The sequence below is a fragment of the Galeopterus variegatus genome, unplaced genomic scaffold (genome assembly GCF_000696425.1).
Source record: "Galeopterus variegatus unplaced genomic scaffold, G_variegatus-3.0.2 Scaffold683, whole genome shotgun sequence".
Classification (NCBI taxonomy): domain Eukaryota; kingdom Metazoa; phylum Chordata; class Mammalia; order Dermoptera; family Cynocephalidae; genus Galeopterus; species Galeopterus variegatus.
The window spans coordinates 94,435-111,935 of NW_007726794.1; the positions used below are offsets into that span (position 1 = coordinate 94,435).

Genomic DNA, 17,501 nt, shown 5'->3' on the forward strand with positions numbered 1-17,501 from the left:
AAGCATTTGGATGCTACTGAAACAAATTAATTTCTAGGGATTTTGGTAAAGACAATAAACATTAATATAATTCAAGACACGAGATTTGCATGTCTTATCTCTTCCCTTTAAATGCTAGAAATTTGCTGGAGAAATCTTATCTGACTTGGAGGAATAACAGGAAATAAGCACAACCTGCTCCACTCTTCCCTATCTCACATAAAAATCAGTTTTCAAAAATTAATTTCATATATATCCAGACAACTTCTTTAAAAAATACAGTGTAACCACTGCTTTAAGAGATCACAATAAAATTAAAAAGTTTAAATACTACCATAATTAAGAAAAACAAAGTAGTCATTTATACAAGTATAAAAATCCAAGTTGCTTGTGCAGTGAAATTAAACTTATTGCTTAACTATCATCCTGAGCTACAAACGAACATGTAGATTATCCTGCAAGTCATATCACCAATTGCTAAGTTTATTTACATTAATGACAAGTATAACATTTACCAATTACAAGTCTACTGGCTTACTTGTTGGTAGTAGTTGAGCTTTTCCAATAGGATATTTTGGAGAGCCTTTGTACCAGACCCTTTCTTTTTCTGAAGGTTTCCTAAAGACTCTGTTATTTATCCCAGGAGAAATGCCCATATTGTTATTTACAACAGATTTTAATATATCATGATTAGTCAAGTCATCCAAAGGAATCTTAATTTGGCCATCAGATATCACTTCCTGTTTACAAACTCTAGCAGACCCAAGAGAAGCATTCACTGAATCTGCGTGCCTCTTTATCTTTGAGAAAGACTTAGGAATTAACTCCACACTTGATTTTGAAATTGCATCAATGTTTGACTGTTCACATGATGCAGACTTCTGTTCTTTAGGACCTGATTTGGTACATGAAATAGAGGACACTTTTGATGTACTTTCTTTACAAGAGGAAAGGGCACTGTCACAGCTCACTGATTTAACCAGAGGAGAAGCGGTATCACCAAGACTGCCTAATTTATGTCTTATAGGCTGTCTGCTATACTCCAACAAAGAATTAATTCTTCTAACAGACTGACGAACAGGTGTACGCTGAAACTTAAGAGGTGACTTAACTTTGGTTCTATCTGGTTCATTTAAAGAGAGCTTGTTAAACCACTGTATATGATCTGAAACCTTTCCATGCTCTGTCATTTGTAAACTTTCAGACACTTTTTTATCACATGTTTCTACTAGTGATTGCTGTTTAGCAATTCTCACAGGCCTAGGTTTTGAGAAGGTGGTTAGATTACACGTACTCTGCTGTGAGGAAGGGGATCTGGCCTCGCCCTCCCTAGAAGCTGTGCATTTCAGTAAGTTCTCTTCAATCATATCCTCATTCTCCTTTAATTTGGTATTTAGTTTATCCCCTGGGGACTGCTGTTTTATTTGTTCATCGCTGGGGAATTCTTGCCTGCTTAAATACTCTTTTGATATATTTGAATGAATACCTTTTTCATGTTCCACCTTCATCTGAGTTGAATAACATTTTAAAGTCACTTCTCTATCAAATTTTTTAGTTTGATGTGATAAGAAGTCTCTTTCTGAAAAACAATTTTCATCTTTACCAGTGTGGTGTTCATACTTTTCCTCTGATTCTACCACAGTCAAATCATTAGCTTCAAATAGATTTTTCTCTGTGCTATATTCTACATAAGAGGTTTCATTTAATTTTATTTTTCCCACATTAGTTATTGATGACTGCCTGTGATTTATCAATGCTTGAAGATTACTTCCAGATTCAGAAAATGCTTTCTGAATTTTCACCAAAGTCTCTGTAGTCAAGTGCTTTTCATCCCTACTCAGGGAGCTTCCTGCTGTGTTGCTATTATGCTCATTGTGTAAATCGGAAGGGGTAAGTTCACATGAAGTACCATGTGACTTTTCAACCGCAATATAAGGCTCCAAAGAAGAGTTTTCAACCTCAAGATTTCCCACTATTGAAAAAGCTTCACTTGCATCTACTTCTTGAAAACTTGAATTACTAGGTCCTGTCCAAGACATCCGGTAACTGGTTCCATCTAGTTGCTCTGGAGTTTGTAAGTTTTCCTCAGACTTATTGATCTTTTTTGAACCTAAAATAAATAAGTACAGTGCTTTAATCCTTTACATTTGACCTAGTTTTGAAATATTATCCAAACAGATGGCAAATAGAGGCACTAAGCATTTAATTCTAGTAAATTAAAGATTTATGTTAAAAGAAATAATCTTTAACATAAGAATGTCAAATATTTTCATATTTATATATATAAGCATATTCTAGTTGCTGATAGAAAAATACATTGCCAATTCAAATATCTTCAATATTCAAATACAGATTTTTAATTTCTAGAGCAGCAAATTATTTAATATATTTTACCATTAAAGAAACAACTAACACAGAATTTGGGGGCAAAATTTCAACAGTATCATGTAAATGTACCTTTCTTTGATAATCTTCCTTCAATATCTGGGCTAAAAAGCAGACCTGTTTTTACAGAATCAATCCTATTTTTTAAACATTGTTGATTTGCAAGTCGCCGACCAACATTTTCATGTCTACTGACACTGGAACATTCATTCTGTACAGAAGAAAAAAATTGGAAGTTTTGTTAAGAAATGAACTTGGTTAATTCAAAATATTACAACAGAAAATTTTTTTGCAGTTATCAAAATCTAAAGCTGATTAAAAAGGCATATATATAATTGACAATTTTATAATAAAGGCAAGTAAATATTCTTGCCAGCTAATAAAAATTTTAAACACTGACTTGGCTATTAGTTGATATTTTATGATCTACTAAAAGCAAACTTGAATATTCATTAATTTAAAAAATTCTGTGTATGTGCTGTCTCTATGCCAGGGCCAGTCCATAAATAGTGAAAAAGAGAAACCAGAGGCTGGCTGGTTAGCTCAGTTGGTTAGATCGTGGTCTTATAACACCAAGGTCAAGGATTTGGATCTCCATACCAGCCAGCTGCCAAAAAAGAAAAACCAGACCAAAATCTTACCCTCATGGAATTTATATTCTAGATAGGGAGACAAACCAAAACAAAAAAGTATGTAGTATAAATACAATACCCAAGGATAAATAGTGCTGTAGAGAAAATTAAAACAGGGTAAGAAGAATATGAAGTGGTAAAGAGTAGAAGTGTAATTTTAAATAGAGTGATCAGAAGATGATTTGTGAGTAAGGAAAAATAAGGGCAGAGCCATGAAGATTTAAGGAGGAAGAACATTCCAGAAAGAGGAAAATGCCAGTGCAATCTCTGAGGTTGGAGCAAAGGCTGGCACAGTCAACAAAAAGCAAGGAGGTCAGAGAGAATGAAGCAAAGCGAACAAAGGGCAGTGCCAGGAGCAGAGCTCAGAGATGTAGCCTGGGAACAGATCATTTGAAGTGCTGCACGTCAGTGTAAGAACTATGGCTTTTAATCAGAGTGAAATGAGGAGTTATTGGAGGGTTCTGAGTAGAGGAGTAACATGACCTAACTGGGTTTTAAAAGGGTAATTTTGGCTATAGTACTGTAGCAAGGATAGCAGTTAGACCGTTTAGTAGCTTACTGTAGTAATCCAGCTGAGAGAGGAATGGAACTTAGAGAAAGTGGGAAAAGTAGTACTGTTGAGAAATGGTCAGTTTGGAGATACTCTGAAAGCAGAAGTTAGACGGGATTCTCTAATGGATTAGACACAGTGCATGAGAAAAAGTGAGGAATCAAGAATGCTGCCCTGGTTTTTGGCTTAAGTGATTGGAAGAATGAGTTGCTATAACTGAGACGAGGAAAACTGCAGGCAGAAGTTTGGTGAGGGGGATAGTGGCAGCAAAGAAATGCATCTCAGGAGCTCTGTTTGGTACAGATTACATTTGAGATGTCTACTGGATTAGACTTCCAAGTAGGAAAGTCAAGTAGGCAGATGTTAAGAAACAGCCAAGTTGTTTAAGAGAGCATTCTGGGCTGGAGAACTTAAACTTGGAAATTTTAAGTAAATATACGATGTTTAAAGCTCATGACCACATTGAATGAGTGGAGAGAGCAAAAAGAAGTCCAAGGACTAAGATTTGGACATTCTGATGCAAAGAAATTCGAAAAGTAACCAGTGAGGAAGAAGCAAGGAAATGAAGTATACCAAAGAGGAACAAGTGATCATGTGAAAAATGCTGCTGTCAGATCAAGTCGAATAAGGACTAATATTTAACCACTGGTTTGAGCAACGTTGAATTCATGGGTGTCCTTGATTAGAGCAGTTTTGGTGGAGTGTTGGGATGAAAGCCTGACTGGAATCAATTTAAGCAGAGTAGAAAAAGAGAAACTGGAGATATCAACTCAAACATAAGAGTTTGGTATAAATAGGAGTAGAGAACAGGACAGTAGCTGGAGGGAGGCAGGGTAAAAAAGGTAGAGAGGATCTTTTAGTATCAAGTCTATAGCTTTATGCTAATCTAAGCAGATCAATGAAAAGGTAAGACACTTACTACATCTCTGCTGTTCTTCCCTAGACTAAATTTCAAACGAAGAGATCTTCGAACCTTTTCTTTACGACTGATTTTAGGAGAGAAGCAGCCTGCTTTTCCTGATTCCACCCTAAAAAGAGTGGTATTAAAAATGTCAGTTTATAGCATAAACACCAGAGAAATTCTGGCAAAATGAAATTTGAAAGAAAATCCACAGCAAATCATACTGCTAATAACTGAACAGAGTAGTAACTTTTTAAAACCAGTTAAACTTTAAGATACCATATAAACACATTGTATTTGCATATAAAACGATCTGTTTATCATAAAGGTTAGTCACATAAATTGGGATCATTAGGATAGATTAGCTTTTTAAACTAACAGGAAATTTTAATATTACACCATCAACATAAAATAGGATTTTAAGCATGCAATATGGGTTTCAATTAGGAATCTTTTTCTGGTGGGTATAAAAGGGCACTTGATTAGTAAGACTATAAAAGCAGAGAAGATTTTTTAAAATTACAATTCAAATATGATTCTTGGTAATAAAGACAAAATATTTTATTAACTATATACACCAAATATTTATCCAATGAAAACAATGTGTCCTGGATAAATTACCTGCTAACTTTTTTGCCTGCAATCCTTTTACTTCGCCTTGGCACACCTGTACTGATCAAATGGTTCCCACTGAGGGCTACAGGAGAGAGTGAACTCTGAGATGACCCTTCTGGGCTTGTATCAATGTGAACTAAAAAAATAACCACATGTAATATACCACATGTACTTATATTCTTTTTAATATATTAAGGTATAAAATAGTAATAGTAGCAATTAGATTTAAAGCATTAATTTCCACCTCCAAGCAACAACAAAAATCATATAATTTGTGGTTAGAATCCTCACTTGTCAAATAACACATCCCAAGTAAAAAAAAAAAGTACCCATTCCTACTTTTTAGTTGCCAATTGAAGGTCACATTAAGCATTACTTTTATATTAGAGTTTTGCTTTAAACTCTTTTAATAATACAAGGGAGGAGTGGGCACTGTTGCAGTTTGAAGAAAGAGCAAATCTTGAAAGCAGATTTGACTTTGCCCCAGCACTTACTAAATAGCTTTAAGCTCAGAAAATGGATTTTTATGATGAATGGAAATATTACCATTATGCATATAAAGTGTCCAATACAGTATCAGGTACATGAGATTAATTAATACTATTATCAAAAATAAACTATTAACAAACAAGTTGGAGTCTGAGTATTCAGGATTTACCTGCTAGTCAACCGTCCACCTGATTCTGAAGTGTAATTTGTCCAATATTTTTGGCAAACAAACAAAAACTAATTATCTATAACACTTGCCTAACCACATGGCTACTGCCATGTTGCATGTGAATAATTGGTGGTTACAACCAAAGCTCAGTTTAATTGTTATTTAACAACATTTATATCACAAAATCAATTATAATAAAAAATGATGAAAAAAGTGAAATAGTTATGAAATAAGAAAAAAAATCCAACCACTACAATGACTTTTGAGTGCATTTGGCTAAAGAAAATTTTGGAAGCCAATCTAATACATCTAATATGAGGTAGGTGGTTGAATTCCAGGGCTGCAATCTAGTTATCTTGAAAATGTGCCAGTGGTCACAAGGAGGCAAAGTTAGAGTATTTTGGAAGCCAATCTAATACATCTAATATGAGGTAGGTGGTTGAATTCCAGGGCTGCAATTTAGTTATCTTGAAAATGTGCCAGTGGTCACAAGGAGGCAAAGTTAGAGTATATGGAATGATGCAAATTTATCACAGGTTCATTCCTTGCGGAAGATGCTATAATACAAATCAGCAAAGGCAGGGAGAACTACAATTCCCATTTGCTATTTGGAAAAAGACTTCCAAATTGAAAAGACTTTAAATTTAAGAAAACACTAAGTTACTTTTAAGGAATTTAAGTCTCCAACCTCTGAATACTGAAAGAGCTATAGACATAAATTTCAAAGTTCTTATCATTACACTTTAATGAACCATAAAGAAACTATGAAGAAGTGGTTTTCTTTGGAAAATCACAAGTTGCTATTCTGCTCAACTTTTTAATATTACTAACAAGGAAAGTATAAACCTTTTGGATAACAGAAACAAGAGTGGCTTTTGGGAAGAAGAGCTCATAATTCAGTCAACAAATTTAAAATGCAATTTTTAAGATTGTCTGAAACCAACAAAATAGGGGCTGGCCAGTTAGCTCAGCTGGTTAGAGCATGGTGCTTAAAAAAAAGGTCCAGGGTTCAATCCCTGTGCCAGCCAGCTGCCAAAAAAAAAAAAAAAAAGAAAATACTGAAACCAACAAAATAAAAATCTATGAAAATCAGAATTTATTCACATTTTGACTAAATGTGAGACAAATATGAGATGGAGGACCTAGGGCTTAATCAGGGTTTCACTTCATTTTTGGTTGATCATAAGGTTAATATGAGCCCAACTTGTATTCTGCTTGTGCTAAAAGAGCCATCCAAATCTAAGACCACACTATCAAAAATCTAGTATTCAAATTAACATGATCATATTATATTATTCTCTGGAGGCTCTGGTTGGCCACATTAGGAACTTGTAGTTAATTTGGAAGAAGGTGGCTAGGCTGGTAAGGAATCTGGAAACCATGCCACAAGGAACAGTGTAAACAAAGTTTTAAAGCTTCTATAAAAGGTACTTGAGTCTAAAACTTTAAGAATAGCCCCTCCCCAAAACCATAACCCGGAATAATGGCAACACTCTCACTCTGGATTCAGAGATGATCAAACTTCTGGCAACCTCAACTCAACAGAAGACAGTCATAGAGCCATAGCTATAGATGCAGAAGTAACTAAAGTAGGATTCAGGATGTCCAATCACATAAAATCTGAGCATCAATGCTATCAACAGAAGCACAAACTCTCACTCTGAGTTATTTATCATAACTTCCAATAGGCATAGAAATAAACCACGCACACGCACACGCACACACACACACAAATTATATTGAACCAGTGTCTATTTTGAAAGGCAGGGAACTTTACAAAAATTCAGAGATTTGATAAAACATAGAATGGAATTCTGGCTCCTAAGGGTGATATTAATATGAAATAGCAGTTTGCCCAGAATAGGTACTCATGTTAATTTTACAACCCTATTATGTAAGTTTTATTTGCTACCTGATACTGGTGTAGAACTGCTACTGAAGAAGTTATTTGGCAACAGTTCAAAGTTAAAATTGTGCTTGATGGACTTCCTTTTCTTAGTTGAAAATCCATGAGAAGAATCTACTGGCAGTTTACGCTTAGCATTTGGTGTAAGAATCACTGGTGATACAGAGAGCTGTACTGAAAAAATAACAAAATAAAACCAACTTGTTGTTTCTCCCACAGAGTTGATAAAACACAAAGCTTTATATAATTTCTTCTTATAAAGCTATTACTTAGAGCTAACCAAAAAACAGGTGTGCCAGGAATACATTTACATTATCCAACATATGTTATATGACGAAATTAACTCTGCAATTACTTAAAATGAAAATAAGAAAGCCAAAAACAGGCAAGAGTCTTAAGAAACAGCAGTAACTTAAACCAAATAGACTAAAAGTTGTATATGATACACATTAAATATTAATACAGGAAAGTAAATTATAATCAAGGAGTTGAGACAAAAACTGATCTAAATCTAAGTATTATTTTTGCTTTTTATCATAACTGAGTATTGACCAGTTAATTTCTTCCTCTGAAAAGCAAAAGATCATATTGGTCTGTTATTTGCTGAATAATATCAGCCATAAACAAATTAGGATAAAAAATTGGAACATATGTTAATAAACTTCTGTTAATAAACTTTTGTTAATGAATAATATCAGCCATAAACAAATTAGGATAAAAAATTGGAACATATGTTAATAAACTTCTGATTCTAAAACAAAAATGAAGTTGGGCTATTTCACATGTTCGATAGCTTCCAAACTACAAGCAACAGGAAAGCATGATTAAGAAGATTAAAGATATAACAACAGACTAAAAGAAATTCCTACCTACAATTTTGGGTTCATTATATCCAGTATAATCAGCAATGGCACAACATCGTATATATAGTACAATATTTCTGTTGAAAATAACTTTTAAGTTTGATTAAACTAAATTTGATTATTAACTTAAATTAGGTAATTATTATTATAATTGTTATTTGTAGAATACTACAGAAATTTTCATTTAAACATATACATATAATAAATACCTACCATTTCTTTCCTGTTGAGGTGTAATAGAGGGTGTTCTGTTAGATTTAAGTTTATTTAGTGCTCCACTAACAAAATCTGAAATGGAAGGCATATATAATCATACAATCAATTATAGCTCAACAATTACCTATCTTTCACCAAGAATTCTTTTTGATTTTTGTGGTCTTTTAATATCTAACTCTATATCAGCTTGTACATTTTAAAGTTACTAAGGCTATTTAAAACAATTATTTCAAAACAGGAAAAATACTAAAGGATATATTTTTATTCCATCCCCCACTTATACTTCCATAGCTCCCTGCCTCCCTAAGACATATAATGCAGAATGAAATGTAATACAAATATGTATAATGTAAGAAAGGGTACAGAAAAGGGAATCATTACTTGCTGAGGAAAGAGATGAAGGTTTGAACTGAGATAGGAGCAGTGGCAAGAGAGGCAGAAATCAAGGTATTTGTGAGATCAAGGTAACAAGACTTGGTAATCAGTGGGAAGTACGGAGGGGAGAGAGCAGATAAGGACACCTAGTGTTGGGATTTTAATGACTGAGTAGACAATGGTGTGAACAAATGAAAAAAGAAAATTATGTAAGTTAGTCATGCTTATGAGACACTGAAATGGATATGAATCCATTTGTGGAAAGATCAGGGCTGGAGAAATAGATCTGGGAATCTTCAGTGCATAAATGAGTTTTCAAAAATGTGAGTGAATGAGAAGAGGTCAAAGTGTGAGAAGAAGATCAAGAATAGAAGAATGAAACATTTAAGAGGTAGTCAGAAAAAGAAAGTCCAGAAAATGAGACAAAGCTAGCATAGTATTACAAAAATATACATAGTATTATGGCACCTATGCCATAAAGTTAATATGGGAGAGGAAAAAGAGACAAATGAAAAGGAAAAGAGTCAAAGCAGAAGAGAAAAGAAATAACCAGGTAACAAACAGATTCAGCCACAGCAGGTAACACATAATTAGAACAGCACAGCAAAATCAGTAGTATTAAAAGACAAACTGTTCCTTCCACACTCTGAAACTGTCCTGATTGTATCATGGGTCACAATGAAGGTACAGACTACCTCAAGTATTCAGAGAAAGGGAAAAATTATGTCTCAATCCATTTAATAGTCTCATTAAAGTATGTGAGAGCTTACTTTATATATTTCAGGAAGTACTGTACCACACTCATAGGGGTATCAAATTAATGAACTCAGCACTGTACCACCATCTATGAAGGATGTATTAACCCAATGACAACACAGAGGAGCACACATACATATTCACATTACACTGGCAAGAACAGGAAAATTATGATAGACTAAATTACTTTGCTTATATTATAAGAATTTACCCATGGAATCCTGTGTACATTCTGAGGCAATACAACTGTTGAGAAATGTCATATCTAGCTTAAAACTATGCTAGAGTAACTAACTCATATAATAAATATTTATCAAAATAAAAGTAAAAGTGTTGGAGGATTGTACAACAATGTGAATGTACTTAATACTTTGGAACTGTGCACATAAAAATGGTTAAGATGGTAAATTTCATATTATATATATTTACCATAATTTTTTCTAAAAAGTTAAGATTATTCGAAGCAAATGCAACTGAACCACATGGGTATTTGTGGCATTTTAAAGTAAAACCCAATCCCTCCCCCCCCAAAAAAACCCCAGAAGGCTAGCTGTAACATAGGGATAAACACTGATGGTCTAGAGCTCCTCAACAGTTTCAAATTGCAGATGAAACTGATGTATCTTAGTTATGCCTGACAAATGCTATCCTAATGTGCTCAAATAAAGTACGCTAGCTGTAACATAGGGATAAACACTGATGGTCTAGAGCTCCTCAACAGTTTCAAATTGCAAATGAAACTGATGTATCTTAGTTATGCCTGACAAATGCTATCCTAATGTGCTCAAATAAAGTATCTGTGTGTTTAAACCAAATATTAATAACTTGACAATATATTCATTCAATAGTTTATGCCTATTCAGTAAAAACCAATTGGTTGGATACAATAATGTATAAAAAAATGGCTTCTACCTTCAAAGAGCATTAAATATAATAGGTAAGAGAGTCACACACAAGAAGTAAGTATAAAGGGGCTGGCTGGTTAGCTTGGTTACAACATCGTCTGGTAATACCAAGGTCAAGGGTTCAGTTTCCCATACCAGCCAGCTGCCAAAAAAAAAAAAAATTAAGAAATAAGTATAAAACCAGACAGAAAGTCTTAAAGCCTAAGATATTATAGAACATCAGAGCAGAAAAGCGCCCCACTGGGAAAAAAAATAATGGGGTGGGGGGAGCAAATCGCTTGATAAGATGTTTAACCTGAAGTTTGACAACTGGATACAATTTAAATAGGGGTAGATGGAAGTAAAAACATTATCAATAAACAGTATAAACAAAAGAACAAAAGTGTCTGGAAAACAATAAATAAATAACAAAGTCTGACTAAAGTGTAGGATGTGTAAAGGAGAAATAGGAAAGAGTAGACAGGTATGCTAGAGCAATCCTATGAAAGACCTTTAATGCCAAGCTATAAATATCAGTAGATCAATGAGAATTTCTAAAGAGTGTATGTGTGAGATACATGAGTGGAGTTATACATTGAGAATGTCAGCCTTAACAGCAATAAGTTGGGCAAATGCAAGTAGGAGGTACAAAGACCCTGAAGGAGATTCTTACAGTAAAAATGAAGTAAACACTGCAGAGACAGAATCTTATAGAACATGAAAATTGTGTGAATATAGATAGTAAAATACTCGTAAGAGTTAGGAACCCATGGTTTAAAGCCCGAGTGTCTAGGGAATGGTAGTGCCATTAATAGAAAATGGAATTCAAGTAGAAGTGTTTTAAAATGGGTGAAGATGGTCATTTTAAAACAATGAGCTTAAAGCATGAAGGGAAAGCAGAAGTGAAGATGTCTGCATTAGTAGATTGTTAGTAAAGTGGAAATGACATTTTTGAGATAACAGAGATCTGGTTATGTGAGTGACTGAAACTACAGGAGTGAATGGGATCACAAAGGGAAAGAGAGTAATAAAGATGATCTGTTTCTGAGAAATATCCACATTTGTGGTAAGAAGTTTTATGTATTGAATTGTGTCCTCCAAAAACATATATTTAAGTCCTAACCTCAGTATCTGTGAATGTGACCATACTCAAAATTAGGATCTTTGCTGATGTACTCAAGTTAAGATAAAATCATTAGGTTGGGTCCTAATCCAATGTTTCCCATAAGAGGGAAATTTGGACACAGAGCAACACCCAGGGAAAATGCCAAGGATGATACCTCAGTATCTGTGAATGTGACCATACTCAAAATTAGGATCTTTGCTGATGTACTCAAGTTGATAAAATCATTAGGTTGGGTCCTAATCCAATGTTTCCCATAAGAGGGAAATTTGGACACAGAGCAACACCCAGGGAAAATGCCAAGGATGATAGAGGCAGAGACTGGAATGATACAACTACAAGCCAAGGAATGCCAAGGATTGACAGCCACCTCCAAAAGCTAAGAAAAGGCAAGAAAGGATTCTCCCTGGTAGACTTCAGAGGCCCAGCTGACACCTTGACTTCAGACTTCTAGCTTCCAGAACTATAAGATAAATTTCAGTTATTTAAGCCACCAGTTTGTGATACTTTGCTACAGTAGCCCTAGGAAAATATTACAGAAGTCATAAGGGGAATTTACAAAGGGGATTAAGAAGAAACACAAGAATGCAATAGTGTATAAGCCAAAAAGGAACGGGATAGTTAATAACAATTGGTTCTGATACTCAAAAGATAAGAAATTTCCTAAGGCAATTGGAGGAGGAACAGCCTCTGTCTTCTTGACCAAGAAGACTGTCTTACTACCAACTCTACTAAGATTAAGACATTTGGTCTTTTTGATTCTTTCTTGGTAATATCCCCTTCATTATTTAGTTCATACGCCAAACTAATTCATGTCACTAGATAGAGTTCAAACAACAGTCTCACACCTGGATTGCTACCACACATTTTTGATTGTTTACCTCCAAGTCTCAATTCTTCTAATCAGATAATTTTCTAAAATATTTTAATCATGTCACGCCTCAACTCAAACCTTCAATGGTTCACCAACACCCAGGTTAATATTCTAATTCTTTAGCTTTGCATCAAACTCACCATAATACCATCCTGATCCTTATGATATACTCTTCACTCAAGTCATGCTGGTCTACTTACAAACGTTGATATAGATTATTGCTTCCTTACACAAATCTTTCTTTATAGCATCCTTCTCATCTAGAATAGGATATAAGTATTCTGACTTTCCACCTAATTCCCCTAGTTTCTACCTATTCTTCAAGGCTCAGTTCGACCTTGTCTTTGATGAGTCCCTTATCATTACAATCCATGAAACTTTTCTCCTTTAAACACATTTTACGCTTGTGTTAAAGATTTAGAACTTAATATTAGATTGCATTGTCATTTTAACTTTTCACGTGCATGTCACATCTTTCCAACTATGTTGTAGGCATCAAAAAGGCATGTCACATCTTATGTTTCGTTACATTAAAATGCATTTTAGATAAACGCAAATTGCTGTACCACCACTAAATGGGATTACCACTTACCTCCTACACTTTGTCTTCGCTTTCTCTTGCATTCACTGGGAGTTTCATATTCGCTTTCTTCAAAGCCTTCCAGTGATGGAGTAGCACAGAGACCATCAATACCCAACATAGCTGGTATCTTTTCCAAGATAAAATCTGGTACATGCCCTAAATGAAAATATTCTCAAGTAAGACAATTATTATCCTTCCTCCACTCCCACCCGAAAATGTTTAGATAGTAATACACCAACTTTCTAACAGTTGTTTCCATAGTTCACAGGGAAGAAGCTGGGATTTCCCTCATACAAACAAATCCTGTTTATTTAATAATGCAACTACATCTTACCAATATCTGATGCATAATCAATGAGAGTCTGTACAACTGCAGCCTGTAATCGTAGCTTTTTTTCTGTATTAGCGGACATCTTTTCCTTTCCTTCATTTGTCTGAAGAAGATTTGGCGCAAATATTACTGCAAGATTGCTGCTATTCATCTTATTCTCATCGGACCTTAAATTCAAAATGGTTTATTAGAGGGTGCCAAAGATAAAAATACAGAGAGTTGAAATAACGTATTGGAGTACATTTTGAAGACCGCTTACTTTACCAGTCACAACTAAGTCAAAATACAATTACCCCTCATCTACCCACCTACATGATTGGCTTGAACATAAGAACCCAAATACATAGCGTCTGTATATTTATATATAAGAGGGTACTTCAAAAAGTTCACGAAAGATTTGTATTATCTTTTAATTCTATTTTTCACAAGTTTTTGAAGTACCTTCATATATAATAAAAAACATGCTAATCACAGAATTCACACTTCACTTTTCCACACAATGAACATGTTTATCTGATTTTCAAACCACAGAGAAAACTGGAAGTATTAGAAGGCAGCAAGTATGTCTAGAACAAGCAGGCTCACTGACAGCAGGCAGAAGGAAAAAATTTGAAAAGTAAAACACAAATATTTTACAAACACAGTAATCAGAAGCCATTCGGTGAACAATGAATCTTATAAATACCAATAAGCAATTAAGGAATTTATGATGACTCTAAGACGGCAAGGAAATATTAAAATATTTGGTACACTGTTTCTTAAATTAGTCAGGGTAGACTTCTTATAGCAAGGAGATATGTAATACTTTTTAGAAAAATTTCCATTCCAAATGACATTTAATTTATCATCTACAAGGCTAAATTCTTAGCTAGTTGAGAAATTAAACTATCATTTCCCAAAACTTTTAATTACCACTTACCTAAGAGAAACATTCCTGAGAAAGTTAAAAAAGTATCTTAATATTTCAACTGTGTGGTCAGCCATGAGACAGGAGAGCAACAATGTAGCTTTCTTCTTCTCCTCTGTTCCTAACTGTTGAGCTTTGAAAAGTGCTTCATGCAAATCGGCTGGGAGAATGGGCTCTGGTAATTCCCTAAAAAACTGCTTAAGAAGCCCTGCAATATCACAAGGAGGTGCAGAAGACAGGCAACTTTCACCATGATCCAGTTTATTCTGAAATAAATTTAATAATTTTGAGCATTTGGAAGGGCTTCAGAGTTTATTGCAAATAAAGTATCCTTTGTTATACTCTAATTAAAGAGATGTCTCTAATTAATTTCTCTTAATTCTTATTTTTCTATATATCACTCCTTCCTAGAAGGCTAAAAACAATTAAATTTTTTTTTTTCATTTCACATAGTACTTAGTACTCTATAAACTTTTTTTTTTTTTTTTGTCCTTTTTGAGACCGGCCGCACCGCGCTGAGCGCTGTGAGCGCACCGGCCAGTCCTATATAGGATCCAAACCCGCAGCGGAGCGCTGCTGCGCTCCCAGCGCCCCCAGCGCCACACTCTCCTGAGTGCGCCACGGGCTCGCCGCACCGCGCTGAGCGCTGTGAGCGCACCGGCCAGTCCTATATAGGATCCAAACCCGCAGCCGAGCGCTGCTGCGCTCCCAGCGCCCCCAGCGCCACACTCTCCTGAGTGCGCCACGGGCTCGGCCCAGTACTCTATAAACTTTTAAAGCACTATATAAATGATATATAATATCTTTTGGGGAAAAAAAGATTACTCTGCCATGAAGAAAGCTATTTGCAAATTCAATTTCTGATAATTACTCATGTAATAGTATAAAATATTTCAATCATAAAGACCAAATCAGAAAATGATACAAATGAAAAATTATAGTTCAAGAATATGTTTACCTTTAGTGCTTTTAGACGAATAACAGATCCTGATTTCCTAAAAAGCCCTTCTGTATGAATATGCTTTTCCAAAGATGTGCAAGCATCAACAAGAAAGCTGAAAGAGAAAATTTTTCAGGTGGCCAGATATACATCTTACCTAATCCTACTGTCCCGCCAAAGTACATGAGTAGGCGAAGCACCATGCCCCTTTTGGAAGCTCTAATGCCACAAATCCCTTTAATCTTTGTAATAAAAGTTTACTTTTAGTTGTTATTCTTGCTTCCCAAATTCTTCTCTAAGGTCCGTCCCATCATTTTTACTCATGCCAACTTCAATATGTCTGTTCAACCCCACATCCTTCTCAATCCTACTCCATTTCTCTGCTTCCCTTCAGAGCACAAGACTTGCTTTTTTACTGCCTCCACTTCTTCATATCCCAGTCTCTACTCAAACCTCTCCAATCAAGACCTTCCAATGATGCAGCTCTCATCAAGGTCATCAAGGGCCTCTGCCTTGCCAAATCCATGGTCAATTCACTGTCCTCATGTTGCTTGACCGATCAGCATTTAACACACCTGACCACTACCCTGCTCATCTCAAAAATACTTTTCCCACTACTTTTCTGGTTTTCATGGTATTTCCCTGTCTGTTTCTTTTCTGGCTCCTTTTCTTCTACCAGATCCCTACATGTTAGAATGACCCAGGGTTCTGTCTAAGTCCTTCTTTTATCTACTGTCTCTTCAAGGGTGATCTTATATAGTGTACATAGCTTTAAATATCTATAATCTATTACATTTGCCCTGAAATAAGGCAAGTTTTTCCTTTTCTCACCCTAACATTATTCCTCAAAAAGTAGGATATATCCCAGTCCTTAGAATCCTTCTCATATTAAGGAGTGTGTGCTCAATTTCTTTATTTTGAATAATCTTAGTCACTGTTGGCTTGTGATACTTTGATATTCAATAGCTGGTACTAACAAATTAAAATGAATGCCAAATGCAAACAATGGATACAGCTGTATTGGTGTACAGTGGCTGAATGTCAGCCCTGCTTAAAAAAGGTAACTGACAGAACCCTTTTTTTTTTAAAGTAGGCCATGAAATTGCAGCGAAGATTTAGTCATTTTTCTTGGGGATATGACTTTGCAATTCCAAGAGGTTTTCATTATAGGAAAACCAAGCAAAATAGGGCTGGTCATTTGGTTAGAGCACAGTGTTATAACACCAAGATCAAGGGTTCAGATCCCCATACTGGCCAGCTGCCAAAATAAATAAATAAATAAATAAATGAATAAAAATAATAATTGTAAAAAGCAAAACAGTAAGCAGTTACCTTACGAAGACTGTAAATCTACATCTATAGAATGAATGGGGGAAAACTGTCCTAAGGTAGCAAGGTGTTCAATAAAGGCTTTTAGATGATGCATCAATTAAAACCTAGATTACCGGACTAGGGTAGCCAAAATGAATCCTACTTTGGTTTGACGGGAAATGAATTAAGAAAGTGATAAGACTGTTTCTTTATAAGCATTTAAACTATTTTGGAATAGTTTCCTGGAAATTTCTGAAACAGTTGTCCAAAAGGTTATTTATGAACAGTAAGTGGTACAGAAAAGCTCAAGTGTTTCATAAAATATAGTCACAAATATTCCAATATCTTAAATATTCTTTTATTTAACATTTGTTACACAAACAAAAAAACTCAAATTACTGAACTGGTAATTCAGTATATTCCTTAATCTGAGTTATATGGCCAAAGAATTGGTATAGAACTGAAAACTCTGACTTAATAGAGCAAAAATAACTTTATTTCTAACATTTATTTATTATTGGACCTTAAAATTCAATGCTGGGAGTAAGTACAAATTAAAATATGTAGAAGTTTAAAAATTTTGTTTTATTATTGGACCTTAAAATTCAATGCTGGGAGTAAGTACAAATTAAAATATGTAGAAGTTTTTTGTTTTTTTTTTTGTCTTTTTGTCTTTTTTCCGTGTCCAGCAACGGATCACAACCCTCAGTGT

The 17,501-nt window shown here is 34.7% G+C and overlaps 1 protein-coding gene across 1 annotated transcript in view; it reads right to left on the minus strand.

Annotated features, from left to right (window-relative positions):
• Positions 1-448: 448 nt before the first annotated feature.
• The window catches only part of ARHGAP11A (Rho GTPase activating protein 11A), a 22,050-nt gene continuing 4,997 nt past the window's right edge, over positions 449-17,501 (minus strand). Inside the window, exons 3-12 of the mRNA XM_008571344.1 lie at positions 15,497-15,593; positions 14,551-14,804; positions 13,635-13,798; positions 13,310-13,456; positions 8,703-8,777; positions 7,633-7,800; positions 5,069-5,198; positions 4,466-4,574; positions 2,437-2,575; positions 449-2,089 (exon numbers count right to left, since the gene is read on the minus strand). Coding sequence (XP_008569566.1) covers positions 498-2,089; positions 2,437-2,575; positions 4,466-4,574; positions 5,069-5,198; positions 7,633-7,800; positions 8,703-8,777; positions 13,310-13,456; positions 13,635-13,798; positions 14,551-14,804; positions 15,497-15,593 — 2,875 coding nt within the window. The 3' untranslated portion in view covers positions 449-497. The remainder of the gene's footprint in view (positions 2,090-2,436; positions 2,576-4,465; positions 4,575-5,068; positions 5,199-7,632; positions 7,801-8,702; positions 8,778-13,309; positions 13,457-13,634; positions 13,799-14,550; positions 14,805-15,496; positions 15,594-17,501) is intronic.